The sequence below is a fragment of the Haliotis cracherodii genome, unplaced genomic scaffold (genome assembly GCF_022045235.1).
Source record: "Haliotis cracherodii isolate W230 unplaced genomic scaffold, xgHalCrac1.p SCAF_2, whole genome shotgun sequence".
In the NCBI taxonomy this organism is placed as follows: domain Eukaryota; kingdom Metazoa; phylum Mollusca; class Gastropoda; order Lepetellida; family Haliotidae; genus Haliotis; species Haliotis cracherodii.
Window position 1 is genome coordinate 60,622,265 of NW_027266275.1, and position 24,042 is coordinate 60,646,306.

Below are 24,042 nucleotides of genomic sequence, written 5' to 3' on the forward strand. Positions count from 1 at the left end.
TGCTACAATAATCAGTGTGACCCGACTGATTGTATGTTAGCATACCCTGCAGCGTCTACCTGTGCTTGGACAAGCCTCGATCTCGTTTTGAACACTTGTTGCTGAATACGTCATAGTACAACATTCACTCAGAAACCCAAAACAGCAGCTTGTGAAAAAAATATAAAGTATATGTCTAAAGTCATGTTTAATTTAAACGCCATGCCTTTTTTGGAGGTAGCTTGGTATCCTACTTGTATTGCCCAACTGACCCATATATTTTTGTCAGTAGTGCAGGGTAGGTAGGGTAGCCTGGTGGTAGAACTGTTCGCTCGTCACGCAAGTGTCCCGGGTTCGATTCCCAACAAGGCTACAACGTGTGAAACCCATTCCTGGTGCCGCCCGCTGTGATATTGCTGGAATTTAACTCATCCATTACTACAATAACTGTGATGTTGAAAATGTAATAAGAAACAAACAAAACAAAACCCGACAGAGCACGATTCAACTGCAGTATTGTCAGAATTGGCGTTGAACGGAACTCACTTCAGCTACAAGTATAGAACAGACATTTGAAGCATAGGGTATAACTGCTAATTGAGTGGAGGTGGTATTTATAGAGGTCGGCGATTTAGTTGTAAATAATAAGTGTGGAAATGTCAACAGAAGCAAATCTTGGTACAGATATCATTATGCCAGTCAGACCGACTTTTGCATTAAAGGACAGATCTTACTCAGTTGCTTTATTGGAAATTATTCCTCGATTTTAAATTTGCCAAATTTTGTTGTTGAGTAAATAACAGAGTCGTTGTTAGTCCCTCGAGGTGAAAGGGGGTTTAACGTCGCGTTCAAGATTATTGTACTGATATAGCGAAGTACATGTGCATGCACGCATGTTTGTGAGTGTGGGGCTGCTTGTACTAGCTGGGACTTTTTATAGTGCAAGCCCACTGAGATACCTTTTACGACAAGCATGGGTTGCTGAAGACTTGTTCTAACCCGGATCTTTACGGGTATGAACGTCACTTTACAAGTGGAATAACATAGATTTCACACCATATATGACAGACCCCATACAACACACAGCCGTGTCAATGTTGAGCAGTGAAGAATACGCCCGCGACGACGTAAGTGAGTGAGTGAATGTTGCGTTTGCCAGCAACATCCCTGCTACACCAAGACAGGAAATATACAATCGAGTCTGGACCATTCAAACCAGTGACTGATGGACTGAGCAATGATCCAGGCATTTGGGTCACGGTGACCTGCAATCAAGTCACAGAGCCTGACCACCCGATCCTCAGGGGACCAATTCCATCCCGGAATCCCACAAAAATTCCATATTGGAAGTAAAAAGTAACCAACAGAAAATGGAAATATCCACTGGGAATCAGATAAAAGCTCCTGGTTGTATTGTTCTGAGTGTCACGTCATTCTGATGTGGTAGCCGTAAAACTCGACGCCAAGCTGTGGAAACAATTACTGCCTAATTGTCTCACTTATACCACTTTTATACCTAATTAAATAATCATGTAACTCATATGGAATTCCACAAATGCACACAGATCGTTGTCGTACAAACGTGGCTGCACACAACTGCACCAAGGCAGACCTAGAATTTCGTCCTGGCAAGAAGGCAAGGATACGATGACCAACTACTTGGATCTCGGGGCGCTCGTATTAGACAATGGGTCCGGTATGTGCAAGGCCGGGTTTGCAGGGGATGACGCCCCACGGGCCGTGTTTGCTTCTGTTGTTGGGAGACCCAGACATAAGGTAATGATTGTGCGAAGGATGTGTTCGTATAACTACGTACATACGTGTACATTCATTCATATACCTATTTATATGAATGATGTCTTGTTCCTAAAGCGAGTGAGTGATTTTGGTCTTAACAGTATTCCAGTTATATCACGGCATGTCAGCTTAATGTGGGAGGAAAGCCCGAAGTGATGCAGGTCTCAGACGTTAACCACTTTGGTGAAACCCACGTGCACGGGTATGGTGCTGACAAACCTAGAAACATAATCGGGGCGAACCGGGATTCGAACCCACAATTATAGGTCGATCAAGGAACGCACCCCTGCTCAGTAAATTACGGCACCTAAGACGGCCGTGTCCTTCTGTTCTTAAATGTTTTGTTTAATTTGGTACATTTCCTGAACTAAATCAAGAAGTTTCTTGTACCAAATAACTGGGACAATCTGTTGTTATGAACAAATATAGGTTTATTATAGACGATGATTGGATCAAGCTGCACAACGAAACAATTGCGCCCCGTTTATTTAAACTGTATGTCAGTCAAACGCTTTCCAAATGATGGATGTCCCTCGGCGCAAAACGTTTAATGCAATTTCATTGTACATAAACAAATAAACTTTGTCTTGTGCTATAATTTTTCATTATGAAAAAGCTTTTGAAATAATGATATCTTGTTACATTAATATCAATAAATATTTTGGTGTTCTGAAAAACACCTCCACAAAGGGATTAAAATGTAGCCTTTGTCCTTTTGGATTCACTTCAGATCCGCTGGGAGTCCCTTGTTTGGTTGTTTGTTATTCAACGCAGCAATCAGCAATATTCCAGCTATATGACGGCGGTCTGTAAATAATCGAGTCTGGATCAGACAATCCAGTGATTGACATCACGAGCGTCAATCCATGCAACCAAGTCAGCGAGCCTGACCACCCGATCCCGATAGTCTTACTCTTACGACACGCATAGTCACCTTTACGGCAAGCATGTGTGGCTGAAGATCTATACTATCCTGGATCATCTTGAGTTTAATGACTTATTATACCCCGCCGGGAGTCCCTTGTGTCAAAGTTGAAATTGTATGATTAATATGGTGGTGTATGTTGTTTATACCGCATTCTGCAATTGTTCAGCTTTATGACATCGGTCTGTAAATAAAGCCGTCCTTGACCAGAAAAACCCGTGCTTGATATTATGAGCAACATCCGTACTACGTCGCATAATAGTTAAGTCGCCGAGGGGGACCACCTGTTCCTTTTAGTCGTCTCTTAGAACAACCATATATATATTGTAGGCACCTCAAACCCGAATTCAAAGGGGGATAGTTGTATGACTGCATGGTGTTTGTGGAACATTGTTTCATTCAATGATTGTATCTTTACTTCAGGGCGTTATGGTGGGGATGGGACAAAGAGACTGCTACGTGGGTGACGAGGCTCAGTCCAAACGTGGAATCCTCACTCTGAAGTACCCCATAGAGCACGGCATCGTCACCAACTGGGACGACATGGAGAAGATCTGGCACCACACCTTTTACAACGAGCTGCGAGTGGCGCCCGAGCAACACCCAGTCCTAGTAACGGAGGCACCACTCAATCCAAAAGCCAATCGGGAAAAGATGGCACAGATAATGTTCGAAGGCTTCAGCATCCCTGCCTTCTTTGTATCAGTCCAGGCCGTTCTGTCCTTATATGCTTCTGGTAGAACCACGGGCATTGTTCTGGATTCCGGGGACGGTGTGACCCATGCGGTGCCAATATACGAGGGGTACTCAATGCCTCACGCCATATTGAGGATTGATCTAGCGGGAAGGGACCTCACAGACTACCTTGTAAAGATCCTGTCAGAGCGAGGGTATTCCTTCACCACGACTGCCGAGCGAGAGATCGTTCGCGATATAAAGGAAAGATTATGTTTCGTTACCAATGACTTTGATAGAGACTTTAAAACGTGTACGTCAAGCTCTGATATGGAAAGGACCTACGAGCTGCCGGACGGTCAGGTTATCCGTATTGACAACGAGAGGTTCAGATGCCCGGAACCGCTCTTTCAGCCAGCTTTGATTGGGATGGAGACACCCGGTGTTCATGAGTATATCTATAACTCAATTCAGAAATGTGACGTTGATATCAGGAAGGATCTCTACTGCAACATAGTTATTTCAGGGGGCTCGACTATGTTCCCGGGAATCACTTCCAGAATCACGCGAGAGGTCGCCGAGCTGGCCCCGCCAGTCATCAGGGTCAAGGTCATTGCTCAGCCAGAACGGAAGTACGCAGTTTGGATCGGGGGTTCAATCCTTGCATCGTTGTCCACCTTCCAACAAATGTGGATCAGCAAGCAGGATTACATCGACTGCGGACCAAATATAATTCATAGGAAATGTTTTTGAAGAATCTGTGTTGACACACTAGCTTCCGTAGTACATATGGTAATATAAAAGTTATAAATGTTGACTAATTGTGTCCCGCAAATGCACGTGGATACATCATTCTTAGATTATATTGTTGTCCGCTGTCTTCTGTGTATTGGCGGTGGGGTAGCCTAGTGGTTAGAGCGTTTGCTCGTCACGCCAAAGACCCGGGTTCGATTCCCCATGGGGTACAATGTGTGAAGCCCATTTCGGGTGTTCCCTGTCGTGGTATTGCTGGAATATTGCTAAAGGCGGCGTAGAACCTCACTCACTCATTCACTCTCCTGTGTTGTGGTAACCAAGTGCAAGGTTTAAGAGTATGCATCATGCCAAATGGGAATACTGCCTGTCACGACTTCTCAAAATTGGTATTAGTTTCATTGTGTGAAGACTCTGATAAGGCATCGAAATGCTGTGATGGAGATTCAAGCCACCCACTCACTCGTTTGTTTGTTTGTTTATTTGTTGTTTAACGCCGCACTCAGCAATATTCCAGCTATATGACGGCGGTCTGGAAGTAGTCGAGTCTGAACCAGACAATCCAGTGATTGACATCATAAGCATCGATCCACGGAATTGGGATACGATGACATGCATGAACCAAGTCAGCGAACCTGACCATCCGATCCCGTTAGTCGCTGCTTACGACAAGCATAGGTTGATGAGTACCCGGATCTTCACGAGTCCACTCAGACGTAAACCTCGCTCGTATTTAACAAAGCAGAACATGAATGGTGATAAAGTTTGGTTATTATCAAGGTACCATGTATATTATATCAGGCCTTCTATTGATACTGGCATCATGTCATATTGAAACATATTCCTCCCTTGATTATGCAGCTTATTATGCATCCATTCTATTATCTGAGAATAGAGACAAAAGACAGTGGACAGTACATATGTACACAAACATGCTTTTTCTACTGAAATAAAGTGAAATAAAAAGATGTCAACTACACTGTTTCATGTTCTTTGGAATTTGTAAAGAAAGGGAATATTAAGGATCCAATGGATGATAATTCAAATGGCGCATAATATAATTCTTACACTAGTGATACAATTATTGTCTGGAAGATGTGTCCACATTAGAAAATAAGTGGGCCGCTCTAACACACATGTACGCGTACATAGGGTAAGTTTGTTTGTTTGTTGTTTAACGCCGCCCTCAGCAATATTTCCAGCTATTCATATGATGGCGGTCTGTAAATAATCGAGTCTGGATCAGACAATCCAGTGATTGACATCGTGAGTATCGATCTACGCAATTGGGATACGATGACATGCATCAACCAAGTCAGCGAGCCTGACCACCCGATCCCGTTAGTCGTCTCTTACAACAAGCATAGTCGCCTTTTACGGCAAGCATGGGTTTCGGAAGACCTACTCTAACCCGGATCTTCACGGGTCCTACATGGAGTTAAACCCGCCGTATACTAGACTGTGCATATCTGACATCTGTGTATCTAATCTCCTTCAGTTGTAAAACACTTGCTGTACCATACATGGCCACACCAACATATACATGATAGAGGTATTAAGGTCTCCAAAAGGGGGCGTCTTCGGATGGCAACGCGTTTCAAATTATGCCATCAGTCATCATTCACGACGCTGACCCCCACCACCCTACACCCCGTTCAGCTCCCCATGTATCACTCTTCCCCGTGCCCCTTGGGGATTCCGGAATAAGATCAGTTCCCACAAAACTGTATTTTTCGTAAGTGTCGTCTTTCCGACTACCATGGCATCGTATCCCAATGGCGTGGATCGCTGTTGATGCATGTTTTCAATCACTGGTTGTTTTCATTGTCTTGACTCGAATAAAGAGTTTGAATATTGCTGAATGCGGCCCTGAACGATATTCACCTTTCTTGATTCAATAAACCATACGAACGTTCGTCACAGCTCGCCTGTACCCGGAACCAGCAAGTTCATGCATGAAGACGCCAAGCTTATTTACTGGTATATATGCAGTGCCACTAGACTAGTAATTGAGGTCAGTTTAGAATCACCAGGTGACTTTTGCTATTATTTCATGGACGACGATGACTCCACCGGAATGAATTGAAGTTTATTGTGGTTATAATCAGTATGGGGCCATGGCCCAGTCGTCGAAGTCGCCGCAATTCGCTTTGCGGAGTTGCGTCCCTTAGGCACGCCAGAAACATTACGATTTCTGCGGGTTCGAATCCCGGTTCGCCCCGTTTCTATGTTTGTCAGCACCATACCCGAGCTCGTGGGTAAAGTGGTAAACGTCTGAGACCTGCATCACTTCGGGCTTTCCTCCCACATTAACCTGACACGCCGCGATAAAACCGGAATAGTGTTCAAAGCGGCGTTAAACTAAACTCACTCACCATAATCATTGTGGTATAATTTCTTATATTTCAATACATATTGATACATGTTGTTTTTATTATAATTCAATAAATAAAGTAATAAATAAATCCTCATGTTTGTTTACATTTCCACTGAAAGTGAAAGTAGGGTGACGTCAGTTTACGTTTATGACGGAAGCAACTTCCAAAAGAAACCAACCTTTGAGTTTAAATATCCTGATGTTATACAGAGGCGCATTCTGAGTTCATACGCTGCACAACAGGCACGAAACCCGGAAACGTTACACATTCCTGTCAACACTGGAGTACGTCCTTGTTGTAGAAACCTGCCTTGGATTCAGCTTCCCTGCCACGGGTGAGATTTTAAACACACATGATGATTAGATGGTTTTATTGACACCATGCTTTGATGTTGTTCTTACACGTGCACGCAAGTCTTTTGTCTGGACCGACATGCATTCAGATTTGACGAGAACTGGACGTCTCCATATATGTCAGTGTGCCCGTCAGACAATTATTGTCTTTGCCATTCAACATCCGCCATATATACTATATCCGCAATAACGGCTGTATCTTTATATCAGTAGTTTGGTTTGGTTTGTTTCTGGTTTAACGCCGCACTCAGCAATATTCCAGCTGTATGACGGCGGTCTATAAAAATCGAGTCTTGACCGGAGAATCTAGTGATTGATATCATGAGCATCGGTCCACGCAATTGGGATCGATGACATGCATCAACCAAGTCAGCGAGCCTGACCACCCGATCCCGTTAGTCACCTCTTACGACAAGCATAGTCGCCTTTTACGGCAAGCATGGGTTTATGAAGACCTATTCTACCCCCGATGCATGTCATCGCATCCCAATTGCGTGGATCGATGCACATGATGCCAATCACTGGATTGCCTGGTCCAGTCTCGATTATTTACAGACCTCTGTCATATAGCTGAAATATTGCTGATTTAAACAACAAACAACACAAATCCTGCGGGGTAAACAAAGGTACATTTGTATTACGTCGCTTGCCTAGGGTCGCACAGAGACTATATACCGATATATGGTCTCTGGGTGGCGCCACACGTTTTGACACTTGTATTTCGGGTGTATGTATTTATTCGTGTTTCCACCATCTGGTCATCTACCAACAGATGAGTGGGTTCTTTCGAATATGTCACCCCGACACGTTACAAATGTTTTGGTTCCCCTCTGTCACGATGTGCACTATGAGGTCATACGTAACGTATCACACTTCAGTCGCCTCATCAGGCGAGCGGAAGCATCGGAAGGTCGGTGGTGAAATCTCCGGCCGCGTCATACCAAAACACGTTGAAAGATGGTACTTGTTGATACCCCGTCTGGCGCTCGGCATTGAGGAGATATATCAAGGACTGTCGGCTTTAAGTCAGTATACTGTGCCAGATTCGGATTGGTTAGGCTACTGCGGCATGGTGAGCTAAAACCGGCATTATAGTCAGGACGAGTACAAGCAGCCCCCCCCCCCCCCCCCCCCCCCAACCCCCTCACCCCCATACACACATGTATACACTCACAACACATTGCTATATAAATGAAATGATCTTGAACGCGACATTAACATGACTGATTAAACCCCATTCCACATCGGTCGGGTCTTAATTACAAAATGCCCAGTGCATTGGCGACCTATGGCGCCTGACTGATTTCACTGCCGCTCCAAATTAAATGATTGAAAACAATTATTTTTTTCATCCACATCGATTGAACCACACACATAACCTATTTCATGTAGAACTGCTCAGTTTGGACGGAAATTAAAAAAACCCATGGCTGTAAACCTAGGCTATTATACAATTATAATGCACGATGTGTATTAATTACGACCTCAGCAACCCATGCTTGACGCAAGAGGTGGCTAAGGGGATCGGGTGGTCAGGCTCACTGACTTGGTTGATGCATGTCATCTTATCCCCACTGTGTAGTGATGCTCATGATGTTAGTCATCGGATTGTCTGATCCAGACTCGATTATAGACAGACCGCCGTCGTAGAGACCGGATTTTGCTAATCAAACAAACAAATAAAACATGATCGAACTAAAGAAAATTCAGTTTTTATTTTAGTTTTGTTATTAGGGATTCGTCATCTGTCACATGGAAGAAGATTGGGGTTGGGGGGTGCGGTGAGATTCAAGGGGTTGTCATGAGAAAAAAATGTCAGTTATATTTTTTACAAAAAAAGCATGGCACGGGAAATCTCACCGCACCCCCTCCACAGTAATAAATGACCAGTCCCTTAGTCCGTTTAGTTAGAAACATCCATGGCGTGATCCGTTTCTCTGACGTCGAGACTGCCATTCCATTATCATTTTTGGTTTGTGTGTATGTTTGATTGTGGTATCCAGTACTGTACAGTATGGAATCATAATGAGGTTCCTACGTTAATTAATCTCATTAAAATAACACTCCTACATAATATCAGCTAGCACTTTAGCATAAAGCAAATGACAATAATAACAACGGGGATTTATCATGGTAAACCAGTTACCGGCTTATGCAACTGTGAAACTCACGAGAAACGATTGGAGTTTTAAACAACAGTTGTCTTCCCATTACTATCGAATCTTGTCTCGTGCCATCCCGTGGATTCTCGCTCTTGCCGAGATGAATGAAATTTGTTTTCTTTTTGCTAGACACCGTACTAGCACAGGTTGAGCAGTTGTATTAGCGCTGGAAGGGTAATTTGATTCCCCAAGCAAGGCAGTACCGTAATAATCAGAGCTCTAGCTGCATGTCAAACGAATAAGAAGATTGCAACTGCAGTCAATCGAGTAGAATGTTAGCTACCGTGCATATGATCAGAGCTCAACGATCTTCATTTTGACAGCTGCACCTTCGATAACAACAAAGTTCATATCTGAGGTAATGCTAACTTGATTTGTCTTGGGTTTCACCGTCTTACTCTGAAATGCCAACAATTCACTGTAGTGTGCCATGCTTCATGCAGAACGTGGGAACAATTGGTTATGGCTGTCTGCATAGTAGTGTTTATGGTGAGGGTAGGCTAGTTCACAGCATGATGAATTATTACAAATTCCATCAGTGATCATGTTCCATGCTGGATGAACTATTAAAGCTTTGTTAGAGGGAGGTATACAATCTATTGCACTTACCTAACTGATTATCAATTTCCCCAGGACCTATCTACTAAAATTAAGACAACCATGATAACATAACTGCTGAAATGTACTGATCTATTTATTTGAGGTTTGCATGAAACTTTACTATTTTGAAAATGAAACAGTGTCAGTATGAATATAATAGTGTTAGCATGTACTTGCTAGATCTATAGCAAATGAGGCAGGTTGGGTTTAATAATTTGGTTGTCTGGGACATTGACTGATCATCAATCAAAATGTTCTGAAGATTTATTTCCGAATTTTGTAAGGATGTAGAAAAATGTCCTATCAAAAGTTAAACACGAAAATGCCCTCATGCTGTTTGTCTCTAATGCAAAATCGTTATGTGGATTTCGTTAGCTTTAAGGTGTACTGGTCAGAATGGAATCCATGCCAATACTGACTAGCCTATATGGTCAAAATGCTCAAAACAGACCAGTGAAATATCAGAATAAGACCCAAGATTTGTTTCTTAATTAAGTCTTTGTAGTCATCTTTCATTGAGTAGACTATTGTATATCATCAATCTAATTGGTCAGTCTGTTGAAACATGGCAAATATTATGATAAATAAACATGATAAAGGTTTAATTTACACTCTCAACTGGATAAGACATAATGTTCGTTCAGCATATTATGTGTTACATTCTTCATTAACATGATTAAGAAAATCGTGAACATAATGAATGCTTATGAACTTCATTACAATTTGGTGAACAAGAATTAACTGCAGCAACTCTTTATCATGTTTGTAACTTGAAAACTTACTTATAATCTGGTTATTTTGCTAGATGTGACCACAAAATTTAATTATAGAAATTGTACAAAATAAATGTCAACTATCTTATTATATAATGCACATTCAAGAACAAGAATTGGTATCTAGTACTTTTTGTTCAAGCAATTAGTAATGCTACAGATGATTAATGAGGTTCTTTGTGCTAATTTTATATTTTCAGAATCCTTATTATGAAGACTTTGTATAATACATGTATATAACTACACATGATCTGTAAATATTTGGTCTGTTTTGACAAGGAAAATTGGGCGTTTTGACCAACTTAATTGGTCTGTTTTGACAGGTCTCTGCTCAAAGGATATCTACATTTGCCAAACACTTTTGATCTGTTGGTTGTTAATTTGAGCCTTATTCCAGGAAGTACTCAGGTTCTTACAAGTGTCACATTGGTTAAAAATGATAGTTCCCATTAATGTTGTATCCTACATAACACACCTATTTCACAATTAACCTGACATGACATAAACAAAAGGAAAGTTTTCTTTCTTGAAAGGATGAGTGAGTTAATCATGTTAACAATTGGCACTAATCCTGTAGTCCTTGCCAAACTGCCCACTAGTTAAGGTGTCATAAGAACTAGAAGAAATATGCCATTTTTAAGGATTTTGCTGTATGTTATCATTATAAGGACTAGTGGACTAAAAGTGTTAGTTTCTGCTGCTGTGTTGATGTTGATCATGATAATGGTATCTCGTCATCACTGTATACGGAATTGAAACATTTACTTCCTCGTTAATGCCAGAGGTTTTTAACTTGTTATCATGGTTATAGAGGATCTGCTTGACACTCTATGCAAGGATGGTTGACAAAACATGTCTTTAAATGTTTAGCAGCAAATTAGCCTTTTGTCTGCTGGATTCTGATCAGTCATGTCCTTGCTAGTGTTTAAGGGCTTGAGACTGTTTGTTTCAAATTTATGGACAGATGCTATAAAATGCTCAGTCTTTGATTTCCTACAACATGTTTAAACTTTTTAATAGTAATTTGCTTCCATTTGGAGATTATAAAATTGCTCTAATTTTTTCAACAAATTATCGTTTGAATGAATTTGAAATTTAAGTTAGCACAGGAAAGTGTGTCTTAACTAAAGAAATCATAATTTACTTCTGAAGAAACAAGTCTAAATTGGATCCACTTTTCATCATGTGTTCATAGATAATGAAGAAATTGAAATCATTGAGTACAAATATCCATGTACTGTTATTGACTCCAAACTTTTGTTGAATGCCACGGCTGATTGTATTTACAAAAAGGGCCAGCAAACAATGTATTTACTGTGTTGCTTTTAAAGTATTTTAACTTTCAGTTTCCATTGCTGGCATGGGGGTCGGTCTGTTTCAAACCCAAAGGCAGTTATATTATAAATAGTAACAAAGTAATTGGCTTTCTTTCACAAAACATCAGCATGTATTATAAGCATGAAATTGTAAAAGAGGTGGAAATAATTTTAACATGTTTAAATGACAGTTTGCTCGAATTGTTTTGGAGTATGAATTTTTACCTTCTGGTCATTGACTGCGCATGTCGTAAATATGAAAAAGCAAACAAATAGAACCCATCAATCATTCGTACCAGTCGGTATTTATTTGCTCAATAATCAAACTGTGTGATATTTTTGTGTTGATCTATCTCATTTACCCAACTTTTGATTACTTTATGATTATATGCCTCACATGCTTCCCTTACATTTACTCATTTCATGCTTGTTAGTGCTTTGATGTCCTTTGGTCCTGGTGCTGTGTATTTAACTTTAAAACTGAACCTGTTATTTGTTTCTCTGTGCTTATACAATGTACCCTATTTGACGTAATGGGCGCCCAGGGCGCTCTCAAAATTAGAAATAGGGGGCTCTTATTAGATTATTATTTTGGTGAAAGAAAACAGAGTTGAAAGATAAATTTTGTGGTTTATGCTGACAGCCTTAAATGTTAATGTACGACAGATATATTTTTCAAAATTAAATGCCCATAATTAAGGGTGCATATAACACACAAGTGCATATTATACGCGAATAAATAAGTCTAGTGTACATTGATCGATCGGAAGGGGTGCTAATTGGGATTGTTCACTAGCCAATATCTTAGCTAATGTCGCCGTGGGCGCTTATCAGACCTGGGCGCTTATTACGTCGAATACAGTAACCCAAATTTACTTCATGATAATTAAGTATCTTATCTGATCTTATCTTTAGTCAGGGGTGGAACTACTTCCCATTAGGATTTCCAGCATTCAAAACTAAGCATCAAGTCATTGGGACCTTGTCATTACCCTAATGTTACAATTTAGGGGACCCTTGGTTAATATACTACTGCAGAATACCTCAATGGCCCCAGGGCCACCTACATAGCAAAGACTGGATTCCTCCCATTGCTGGTCGAGATGACCTTTGAGGCACCTTGCAGAGTTATCTCCCTTTTTTTGTTCTGGCTTAAACACTTAAAGAATGTTAGGAGGAGCTATTAAGCGAGGGTCGTAGTGTTTAGCAGCTGTTGAACATGTGCGCATAGTCCTTGGGTGAGTGGCCACTATCCAGTGACTTTTACTCACTTGATTTGAGTGTTGTACATGTAAGCCTGATTACTACTCTGGCAACAATCATCCAGCCTTTGAAACTCGTACAAGTCTTATAGTCTGAAACAAATTAATGGACATCCGTCAGTGCAGTCCTATGTATAGATTATTGTAACTTTTTAGGATGATAAGAATTACCGTATATATTGCTGTCTATGAAACGACCAACAAGTAAAAGCCTTCAAAATCGATGCTAATTTTATGACCTGTCTATAAAGCAATTTGGAATGAAGAACATCGCCGGCGCATACACAATCTCTAAATTTGAAATAAAAAAATGTTTGTCTTCCACATAAAAAAATTAGATTATATCCCTTCAGCGAATTCAGGTAAATGAACAGGTGATAACAATACACTTGGCCAATACAAATTTGAAGTTTGAGATAAAACATCACTAGACATGATGATTTACCGTTAAAATTTTATTTCCAGTTTGCTAGGCATTGTTTATATGCAGAGATTCAGATTACCATGTTTATTGTCTCGTAAACGAAGCTGGAAGCAGCAATCACCTGTACTTATGTTTTCTCGGAATCTACCGGTGATTCGGTTAAAAAATACCCAATGATATAACTTTAAAGAATTTTGATACAATGATCAGAAGATTTGTATCTGAAACTATTATTTTATCAGGAATGATATATTCCGATATCATTTTATATTAGTAGCAACTTTACTATATATATTTGAAATAAATTAATAACCTTAAGCACAGCACTTTGGTACAGCTGATCTCTATTACTGGATAGTGTATGGCTTTTTGCCCATATGATATATAATTCTCTGTCCACCAACGGTCATCTCAAGGCGTCAATGGCAGTAATCTGACTGTGGTTGCTGTAAGTAATGGTGACTTGTGCAATCTACCGATCACTTCACACACAATTCCGTTGAAATAAATATAAACAAAATTAAGTCTTTGAAAGGCATTTAGAAGTGATACACATAAGGAAGAGGATTTATGGATGTCAACTTCCTTATTATGACGAAACACAACGTTTCGGTGTATATGCTAACTCCTTCACCAGACGAAGGAGTAAGCATATACTCCGAAACCTTGTGTTTCATCATAGTTAACAATATTGAATGAAATTTTGAAAAAAAATGATAAAAGAAGTTACAAATGTAAGTCCAGAATGAACACTTTTTATTACCAGACAGTGTAATTACAAGATTAATTTGCATATTCAAGTTAGTTTCTTTGTGTAAAGGAAAAAAATTAAAAACTCTTCTTACTGTGTATAGAGTGACCCCACCCCCACCCCCTCATTCTAGGTACAAAAAACTTGTCTTATACACGGCATTGTGATAAGCAGGAGTTTCTTTCTACAGCTCAAATTGTTCAAGAGCCATGTTGAAAATCAGACTGGCCAAATAGAATATTCAAGTTAACCTGCCCTTGGGAAATTTTGGTACCATAAACGATGTTAACAACAGACATGCTTATAACGTACTGATTGATATAACAAACCGTCTTTTGGTCGCCTCCATTTGCTGTATGTATGCTTGTAACTAACTACGGTTATAACAAGCTGCAATTAGCGGTCCCATTGAGTTTTTTATAACCGTAGTTTACCGTATTTGAACATCCCTGGTTATCTGGTTATGACAGAAAAGAAAATGGACTTTTAATATCTATTTTTTAACACTGTTTTAAAATATTACTGTTGCAATAGTTTCACCATGATTATAGTTTTGTGTTTTATTTATTCATTGCTATCATGAGTCTTTCGTGACAGTTGCATTAGTTAAAACGGCCTTTATAGTCGCCCCTATCTTTTGCCTGATTACTGGTAAAGTTGATTAAAAAATGAAATTTTATTATGTTAATGATAAATATTTTCACTCATTGATTCGCTTCATGCATTATTATATTAGTATCATTCATGCTCTTTCTGATGCTGAGTTGTTTGTGTGTTGTATTCAGATATGGAGAGTAGCCTGGATTCAGAAGACATGGCAACGGAGGGGGGACAGGAACCCAAGGTAACGATGCTAGAGCATGTCAAAGTTAACTGTTGATTCCTTGTGGTAGAACATGAACGAATGATGTCTGTAGGGGCACATGGAACAAGATGGTTTGTTTGTTTGTTGTTTAACTCTACACTCAGCTATATGACGGCAGTCTGTAAATAATCGAGTCTCGACCAGACAATCCAGTGATTGATGTAATGAGCATCGATCCACGCAATTAAGATACGATGACATGCATCAACAAAGTCAGCGAGCCTGACCACCCGATCCTGTTAGTCGCCTCTTACTACAAGCATAATCGCCTATTACGTCAAGCATGGGTTGCTGAAGGTCTATTCTACCCCGGATCTTCTAGGGTCCCATGGAAGAAGTGACTGTCTTTGCTTGGAGTAAAACAATGACCAAGGTGTTTTCCTTTCCTCATCATGCTCATGATAAATTTTGAGATTTTTTTCACTGAAACTATGTGGGCATGGTGGTTTGTTTTTTGTTTGACACCACACGCAGCTATATGACAGTGGTCAGTTAATAATCGAATATGGACCAGATGATCTAGTGATTGACATCATGAGCATCGATCTACGCGTTTGGGATACGATCACATGCATGAACTAAGAGCTTGACCAACCGATCCCATTAGTTCCCTCGTATGACAAGCATAGTTGCCTTTTTTCAGCAAGCATGGGTTGCTAAAGACCTATTCTAACCTGGATCTTCACAGGTAGACACGATGGTGTAAATGCTGTTGACACTATGTTAGACATCCAGCTAGTGTGGCTAGTCCACAGTAATTCCTTCAGCATGTTTGGACTGGTCCTATTCAATGTGACTAGTTTGTCATGGAAACTGCTAGTCCTGACCATATGTTGCTAGTCTTAGATTAGTTTGTCTTGTGGTTGTGTCTGACCATGCAAACCATGGGTTGATATTGTCTTGACATTGATTTATGCTTTCAATTAATTGAATGTTTATTTGTAAAAGAACAATTGTGAAGAAATATCCATTTGATATATTTTGTGACTAGTTTGTCATAGAAACTGCTAGTCCTGACCATATGTTGCTAGTCTTGGATTAGTGGTGTTGTGGTTGTGTCTGACCATGCAAACCATGGGGTGATATTGTCTTGACATTGATGTAATTGAATGTTTATTTGTAAAAGAACAATTGTGAAGAAATATCCGATACATCAGTATTATATGATATTATATGATCAGTGTTTAGAAACTACAAGAGATCCTTGAGCATTGCTCTTATTTGAAACAAGAGACCCCCTTTGGCATTAGGGCAATGACAAGAACCTCTTGACTTGCATACCTAATTTCAATCATTATCATGATAAGGTTTTTCTCTCTTGTTAATTGGTTTACAACATGTTTTTGTCCCCAGTTCAGTATAGATGGTTGAAAAGAATAAGATACTGTGTTGGTACTTTGGCTGTTAGACTTATTCACCAGCCCTGAGTGAAGTGAGATGTATGTATTTTCAGCGAGAGCCACTGTATTTCCACTATGACCCTGCAACTGTTTCGCCAGAGATGGGCGGTGTGATGGACAGCATCAAACAGGTAACGCCCATTGATTCATCCACTCATCAATTCTTTACTTGATTAATTATGTATATAAAAGAATCAGAACAGATAAACATAACATTAGAAAGAAAGAGTTGTCTATTTTTTTTGTCTGTAGGCTGTTCTTGTGTTATCAGATGTTGATGACGTGCGCTTATCGCGATAGTCATAAAAGATTGTGAGTGCCATGATGTTGGAGATGTTTCTGCTTTGCTCATCGTGATAGATTGTGAAGTGAATGTTTTCCTTTCTGTAGCTTGCAGAGAAGTTGTTGTACCATTGGCGAGAGTTACCGATCGTGCTGCCAGAGTCCATCACAGACACCTCCATCAGGGATTCTGGTCGCTGGGACGAGGATGGAGACTCGGAGAAGAAGGTAGGCACAACATTACATTGAGACTGCCCAGAAGTCAAGGCACCTAAATATATGATGTAGCTAAGGGGGTCAAGCTAGGGTGGATGTGGCAGGTGTGGAGACTGATGCTAGAGTAGGCAGTGCAGGTGTAGAGACTGATGCTGGAGCAGGCAGTGCAGGTGTAGAGACTGATGCTGGAGTAGGCAGTGCAGGTGTAGAGACTGATGCTAGAATAGGCAGTGCAGGTGTAGAGACTGATGCTAGAGTAGGCAGTGCAGGTGTAGAGACTGATGCTAGAGTAGGCAGTGGAGGTGTGGAGACTGATGCTAGAATAGGCAGTGCAGGTGTAGAGACTGATGCTGGAGTAGGCAGTGCAGCTGTGGAGACTGATGCTAGAATAGGCAGTGCAGGTGTAGAGACTGATGCTGGAGTAGGCAGTGCAGGTGTAGAGACTGATGCTGGAGTAGGCAGTGCAGGTGTAGAGACTGATGCTGGAGTAGACAGTGCAGGTGTAGAGACTGATGCTAGAGTAGACAGTGGAGGTGTGGAGACTGATGCTAGAGTAGGCAGTGCAGGTGTGGAGACTGATGCTGGAGTAGGCAGTGCAGGTGTGGAGACTGATGCTGGAGTAGGCAGTGCAGGTGTGGAGACTGATGCTGGAGTAGGCAGTGCAGGTGTAGAGACTGATGCTGGAGTAGGCAGTGCAGGTGTAGAGACTGATGCTGGAGTAGGCAGTGCAGGTGTAGAGACTGATGCTGGAGTAGACAGTGCAGGTGTAGAGACTGATGCTGGAGTAGACAGTGCAGGTGTAGAGACTGATGCTAGAGTAGGCAGTGCAGGGCCCCTTTCCACAAAGCTCGAGCGATCGTAAGTCCCATACTCTAACCCAGACTTATGATAGGAGTAGCACTAAGATTACTTTGTGGAATGAGACCCGCCTATAGAGACTGATGCTGGAGGAGGCAGTGCAGGCATAGAGGGTGACTAGATACTGGACATATAAGACATCCTGAGTACAATGCTATATTAGTAAGTGCAGCCTAATATTCTCATGCTCACATATGAATAAGTTGTATGTTCATGAATCAATTGATACTGACATATGTTGCTGTCAGGGATGGATCAACTTCAAAAACATGTTCATCGCCCCAACATTTGAGGAGCTTGAGGAGGTTGCCAAGGGCAAGTCAGGAGGCCTGAAGAAACTCAATGAGAAGCAGCTCAACAGCATCTGGAATCAGGGGTGAGATACTGTAGAGAATACACGGGAACAACTGTAGGTCCTAGCAGTGATAGTGGTCGCAAATAGTTGGAGGGAAGCTGTTGGGGAGCCTCAGACACAGAATAATGATATACAGTCAAGTCCTGTTAATCCGACATGGTTGGTTGCATATGATTATGTGGGATTAACAAGTATTTTGGATAAACGAAATTTAGTAGTATCAACGTTCGTGATAGAAAATAGGACAACTACACGATAGATAATGATACAAACACTGATTGTTCATTAATTATTGTTCAGCAAGTTTATCTCTGCAGCATCAAAACACGGGCTGTGTTCTCGCAGGCAGATGACCATGCCGTACGCTGATCACTTAGTCGGATTAACAAGACTGATTAATGAGTGATTTCGGTAATTCGTTGCAAATTAGATGTGTTGGAGTCGGAGTGCGAGGCTGTCAGATTAATGGGTCTAAATAGCACTGATTTAATCGGTTCCCATCATTAGTGTTGGATAAAGCCGATTGTCGGAGTAACGAGACTTGACTGTATTTGATTTTAATAATATTATAATTTATTATTATTGAAATTAATGGAAGAGGAACCCCATTGAGGTATTTAATTTGGTGTGATATTTGATTTTAGTGATACTGGTTATTATCAGTATCAAAATTGTAACATAGGGTTTAATTGTAATGTAAAAAGCACCTTTACTAATGGATGCTGTACACTTTTCAGTGAGTTTGAGGTGGACAGTATTCACTTCCCTGGTCAGGTTCACAGGTGGCGCCTCACCCAGCTGCTTCAGAAGGGTTCCATCAGAGCTCAAGGCACCCTGCTCAATGTGAGTAACTCTGAAGCTGTACACTTTCTCTGGGCTAGTTGGATTGAAGATAGTGAAAGCCTATATAGCCTGAAATCCAACTAGTTCTTCGTATTCCTTTAACGTTAGACTTGGGCTTGTGAGCTAGTGCCAATTTGCATCCATGAATTGAAAGATTGTTGATGCGAATTCCTCCTCAGTAAGCTGTAACTCTATCTATGACATTAGTACTCATGTGAAATAAACTCATGTTACACTGGTCACAAATATGTGATGTCATGTTATTCATTATTGCTGTGTTGTGTGAAATAATATTATCAGCGATTATGTATTGAGCACATTGAGCACTGTTGAGTTGCATTCATAATGATGTAAATTTGAGAAAATGTTTGACTTTGTTAGCAATCTTCTGTGGTTTGTCTGATCCTAGTGAGACCGCCTCCGTGGTCTAGTGGTAGAGCGTCCACCCGGAGAGCGGAAGGTCCGGGGTTCAATCCCCGGCCGCATCATACCAAAAGACGTTAAAAGATGGTACTTGTTGTTATCCTGTCTGGCGCTCGGCATTAAGGGGCTAAAACAAGGACTGGTCGGCTCGGAGTCAGTATACAGTGTTTGAGTGGGGTATTCATGTTAAACCGTGGCATAGTATCTCAGTGAGCTAGCACTATAAATCGGCATCAGTCCAGACTAGTACAAGCAGCCACACAAACACGTACATGCACGTCGCTATATAAGTGCAAAAACCTTGGACGCGACGTTAGACCCCATTTCACCTCACCTCACCTGATCATAGTGAAATAAAGGATAGCAGTAACAAGCAAAATGATTGTGATTTGGTTCCAATGACTGCCATGTTTGTTGCACACTGATTTGTGTCTGCTACAGGATGCTGCCCTGTCCCTGCGACTCCTTATCATCACAGCCCGAGACAGGTTCTGCTCTCAGTTCTTCAGTGTCTCGGATGCTCTGCGCGGCTGGGGACAAGGCCTGTGGAAGTTGCTAGGTAGGCTGTCTATTGCAGGGGTTGTCTCTGTTGGTTGTCATTAGGACTTAGTTTACAAATTGATTGTCACTGTCAGGGCCAATGGGGTGGCCTTGGTAGCTTGAGCTGCATATTACAAGTGATGTTTACTTGAGAGATATGGGTTGAAATTGTTGCATAAATGCTTGTGTCATACTGACCTTACAATGTTTCCGAATGTTTGTATTACAAGATTTTTGTTGATTTGCTTATTTTGAGAAATATGGATAGCAATGGTAATTGCTCTGCTAAGTACCATTATATGTCTAAAACATTGAACCTGTAAAGATTCGGGGTAGAATAGGTCTTCCGCAACAAATGCTTGCCGCAAAAGGCGACTATGCTTGTCGTAAGAGGTGACTAATAGGATTGGATAGTCATGCTTGCTGACTTGGTTGAAGCATGTTGTCGTATCCCAATTGTGTGGGTCGATGCTTACGATATCAATCACTGGATTGTATGGTCCAGGCTCTATTATTTACAGACCGCCGATATGTATCTGCAATATTGATAGTGCAGCATTAAACAACAAACAAATTAAAACAATGACCCATTGGGTATTTCTGGACAAATATTGATTCCTCATAAATGCATCCTAAACCTATGAAGAACATGCTTCAAAGTTGTGAGTAGACTTCATGATACTAAAGTTATCCAGATTGATATGGAAACGAAGGAAACAAAACTTTCTTCTCACAAACACTATCATGAAAGCAGATTCTTATGGACCTTGTGTATCCAGTGCAGTGTTTGAAATCTAAGGGCCCTGCAGTCCTTGAGGTTTTCTACTGTAGTATTTGAATCTAGGCACGCCTTTTTTTTGAAAATTGTAAAGGGCTATGGCAAGGATCTTATGACTTTCATGCTTAATTTCAAACATTGCTGATACGATAAAAATGTATTTGGTATGGATACTACTACGAATCATGACTCTATTAATGGTCACCTAACAACTGCTTGTGTTACAGATATTGCGTTTGGTATGCCCTCCACCACGGCTGGTGACCTCGGGTACAAGGTGAAGCAGGAGCATATGCGCTACCTGGTGGCTGAACTCAGTATCAAGGTGAGACAACTCACATGGCAGGGTGGTACAGTTGGGCTAAAAAGTATAGAGGCCCTGTACAGAGTAACATCCCTTAGGCGTGCCAGAAACCTTTGATCCTTTGTTTGAATCTGAGATTTGGGTTTTTTGCCAGAGTGTAAACGTCTAAGACCTGCATCACATATGGCATTGCACTCACATGAAGAGGACATGCCCTGATGTATCTGAAATACTTTTCAAAGCAGCGTTTAACAACTAACTCACTAAAATTAGGATTTGTTTTGATGCATTGCAACAAATCTTTCCTTGGTAGGCAAATTCCCCAGTTTATGATTTAAAGTGGGTTTAGTTTGAAATGAAGCAGAAACAGAAGTCGATTGCTGCAGGATAATTGGAGCCATATCTTTCTTCTTAGTAAAGAACTAGTTTCTCACTGTGGCTCCCCTTGTTGGTACAGTTTGGTACTTCTTTATCAACGTTGCAGTCAAGCTAGCAGAGGATTAAACTTTGATATGACACTTTGACAAGTATGGGTAAATGAAATGGGTAAATACTCTCCTAATTTTAGTCTTCCCAAAATGTTTGTCTGCTGGTCCATTTTGTATTTGGCATCAATTTTAGTAGATTCAGTTATGATATAAAGCCTATTATTAGCTGAGCTTGCAAGACAGACTCATATTTTACTTGACATGGAGTTTGGATGAGTCTCAGATGGTGTAATCGGCAACTGAATTATCAAGGGCAATGATAACTGCCAAGCCTTAAGTTATCTCCCTTTGTTCAACTGCCTGTCTGACATAATTATGCAGGGATGAGAATTTTGTGTAACATGCCATTACAATATACACATAAATCGGTATGGTCCACCAGTCCACCAGACAACTTTCAGTGTGTTCTTTAAAAAATCATTCACATCCCTACACATGTATTATTTATGCTAACATCGTTAAAACTAAACTTTTAGGCAAGTTTAGTTTTATGGAAGGCATCCTGGTCCTTTTCAAGAAATTAATGTTATGTTCTTCTTCAGCCAAGTTCTAAGCGAGAGCTGAACAACTTTTGTGAATATGTGAAAGAACAGTGTCGACTTCTGAGGACTGAGAAAAACAAGGTAAGCAAATAGTCACATGTTGGATTTTGGTGATGGAGGATGGAGTATAGGGTGGGGTTTCCACTTGGTACACGGAGGATGGAGTATAGGGTGGGGTTTCCACGGTACATGGAGGATGGAGTATAGGGTGGGGTTTCCACTTGGTACATGGAGGATGGAGTATAGGGTGGGGTTTCCACTTGGTACATGGAGGATGGAGTATAGGGTGGGGTGTCCACTTGGTACATGGAGGATGGAGTATAGGGTGGGGTTTCCACTTCGTACATGGAGGATGGAGTATAGGGTGGGGTGTCCACTTGGTACATGGAGGATGGAGTATAGGGTGGGGTTTCCACTTCGTACATGGAGGATGGAGTATAGGGTGGGGTGTCCACTTGGTACATGGAGGATGGAGTATAGGGTGGGGTTTCCACTTGGTACATGGAGGATGGAGTATAGGGTGGGGTTTCCACTTGGTACATGGAGGATGGAGTATAGGGTGGGGTGTCCACTTGGTACATGGAGGATGGAGTATAGGGTGGGGTTTCCACTTGGTACATGGAGGATGGAGTATAGGGTGGAGTGTCCACTTGGTACATGGAGGATGGAGTATAGGGTGGAGTGTCCACTTGGTACATGGAGGATGGAGTATAGGGTGGAGTGTCCACTTGATACATGGAGGATGGAATATAGGGTGGGGTTTCCACTTGGTGCATGGAGGATGGAGTATAGGGTGGGGTTTCCACTTGATACATGGAGGATGGAGTATAGGGTGGGGTTTCCACTTGGTACATGGAGGATGGAGTATAGGGTGGGCTGTCCACTTGGTACATGGGGGATGGAGTATAGGGTGGAGTGTCCACTTGGTACATGGAGGATGGAGTATAGGGTGGAGTGTCCACTTGGTACATGGAGGATGGAGTATAGGGTGGGCTGTCCACTTGGTACAAGTATTTCAGTATCAATGATGTATTTTGGGTTTATTGGCATCGGGGTCAATACGTTCGTTCACAGTGGGTCCGGATCTGCCACTGCTAATTTAAGAAGAGTCAAGAATCCATCTTCATTTCCCCATTGATCATGTTAGTTTAGGGAACTGCTAGTTTATCAGTGCAAATGAGCTATGTAGCTTCACAGGTGTGGGTGATTTAATAGATTGAAAGTCTTCCGTTGAATCAGCAAAGATGTTTTCCTCTGATGTGTTTGACCATTTTCTTCCTAGACACCAGATCTGAGACCCCCACCAATACCCTACAGGTACCTCACACCAAAGGGGCAAGAGATTGATTTGAGGCTGTTCAATAAAGGTGAGGCCCGTCATTGATGTGTCATATGGACGCAAAACTGAATTCTAAATGCAGCTTTATCTTTTACAAGTTGGAAACATACGTAAAACAGCCCTACCAATTCCTCTACATTCTTGCTGAGGTGACATGGAATTAAGGCAAGCCTTGTGTGACTGTAGCTGTCTTTGCATTATTGGTGAAAGGGAGACAACTTTGTTAGCTACTCTTCACCGTTGAAAAATTTCAGGGAACTTTTGTCAAGAATTATCTCTATAGAAAAATATCAGGGACCTAATGTCAGGGATTACCTCTATAGAGCAGATCCGGGCAACCCATGCTTGTCGTAAAAGGCGACTAACGGGATCGGGTGGTCAGTCTCGCTGACTTGGTTGATGCATGTTATCGATCCCAATTGCGCGGATCGATGCTCATGATATCAATCACTGGATTATCTGATCCAGACTCGATTATTTGGAGACTGCCGTCATATAGCTGGACTATTGCTGAGTGTGGCCTTAAACAACAAAACAACCAACCAGCCAACTATAGAGCAGGGCTGTGGTGCCACATAGATATTTAGGAGAAGAACTTCTTCCCAAGGCAAGGGAGTTAACTGACTGTAAAAGTCAGGTCTCCACCCTTGCCAAACTAGGC

General features: G+C 41.3%; 2 protein-coding genes across 5 annotated transcripts in view; both read left to right on the top strand.

Moving 5' to 3' along the window:
- Window positions 1–1,564: 1,564 nt before the first annotated feature.
- Window positions 1,565–5,175, top strand: LOC139468308 (actin, cytoplasmic-like). Its single transcript, XM_071250189.1, has 2 exons — window positions 1,565–1,755; window positions 3,125–5,175. The coding sequence occupies exons 1-2, from the start codon at window positions 1,627–1,629 to the stop codon at window positions 4,127–4,129; spliced, it is 1,134 nt and encodes a 377-aa protein (XP_071106290.1). The 5' UTR covers window positions 1,565–1,626; the 3' UTR covers window positions 4,130–5,175.
- Window positions 5,176–6,759: 1,584 nt separating this feature from the next.
- LOC139468311 (uncharacterized) overlaps window positions 6,760–24,042 on the top strand; it is a 165,853-nt gene continuing 148,570 nt past the window's right edge. For 3 of the 4 annotated variants that reach the window (XR_011653681.1, XM_071250201.1, XM_071250199.1), the window contains exons 1-10: window positions 9,135–9,380; window positions 14,934–14,992; window positions 16,467–16,544; window positions 16,804–16,923; window positions 18,018–18,145; window positions 18,862–18,967; window positions 19,832–19,949; window positions 20,936–21,033; window positions 22,043–22,123; window positions 23,325–23,409. Coding sequence is in view for 3 of the 4 variants with exons in the window: in XM_071250201.1 (XP_071106302.1) it covers window positions 14,936–14,992; window positions 16,467–16,544; window positions 16,804–16,923; window positions 18,018–18,145; window positions 18,862–18,967; window positions 19,832–19,949; window positions 20,936–21,033; window positions 22,043–22,123; window positions 23,325–23,409 (871 nt within the window). In the remaining variant the exon portion in view is untranslated. Of the gene's footprint in view, window positions 6,842–9,134; window positions 9,381–14,933; window positions 14,993–16,466; window positions 16,545–16,803; window positions 16,924–18,017; window positions 18,146–18,861; window positions 18,968–19,831; window positions 19,950–20,935; window positions 21,034–22,042; window positions 22,124–23,324; window positions 23,410–24,042 lie in introns of those variants that run through there. The other variant, XM_071250200.1, reaches the window with a different exon arrangement.

What these genes read in the sequence shown, in the direction of transcription:
- LOC139468308 (XM_071250189.1), top strand. Translation starts at nt 1,627, where the DNA reads ATGACCAACTACTTGGATCTCGGGGCGCTCGTATTAGACAATGGGTCC. An exon ending in TTGGGAGACCCAGACATAAG is followed by an intron (nt 1,756 to 3,124) that starts GTAATGATTGTG and finishes TCTTTACTTCAG; the next exon opens with GGCGTTATGGTGGGGATGGG.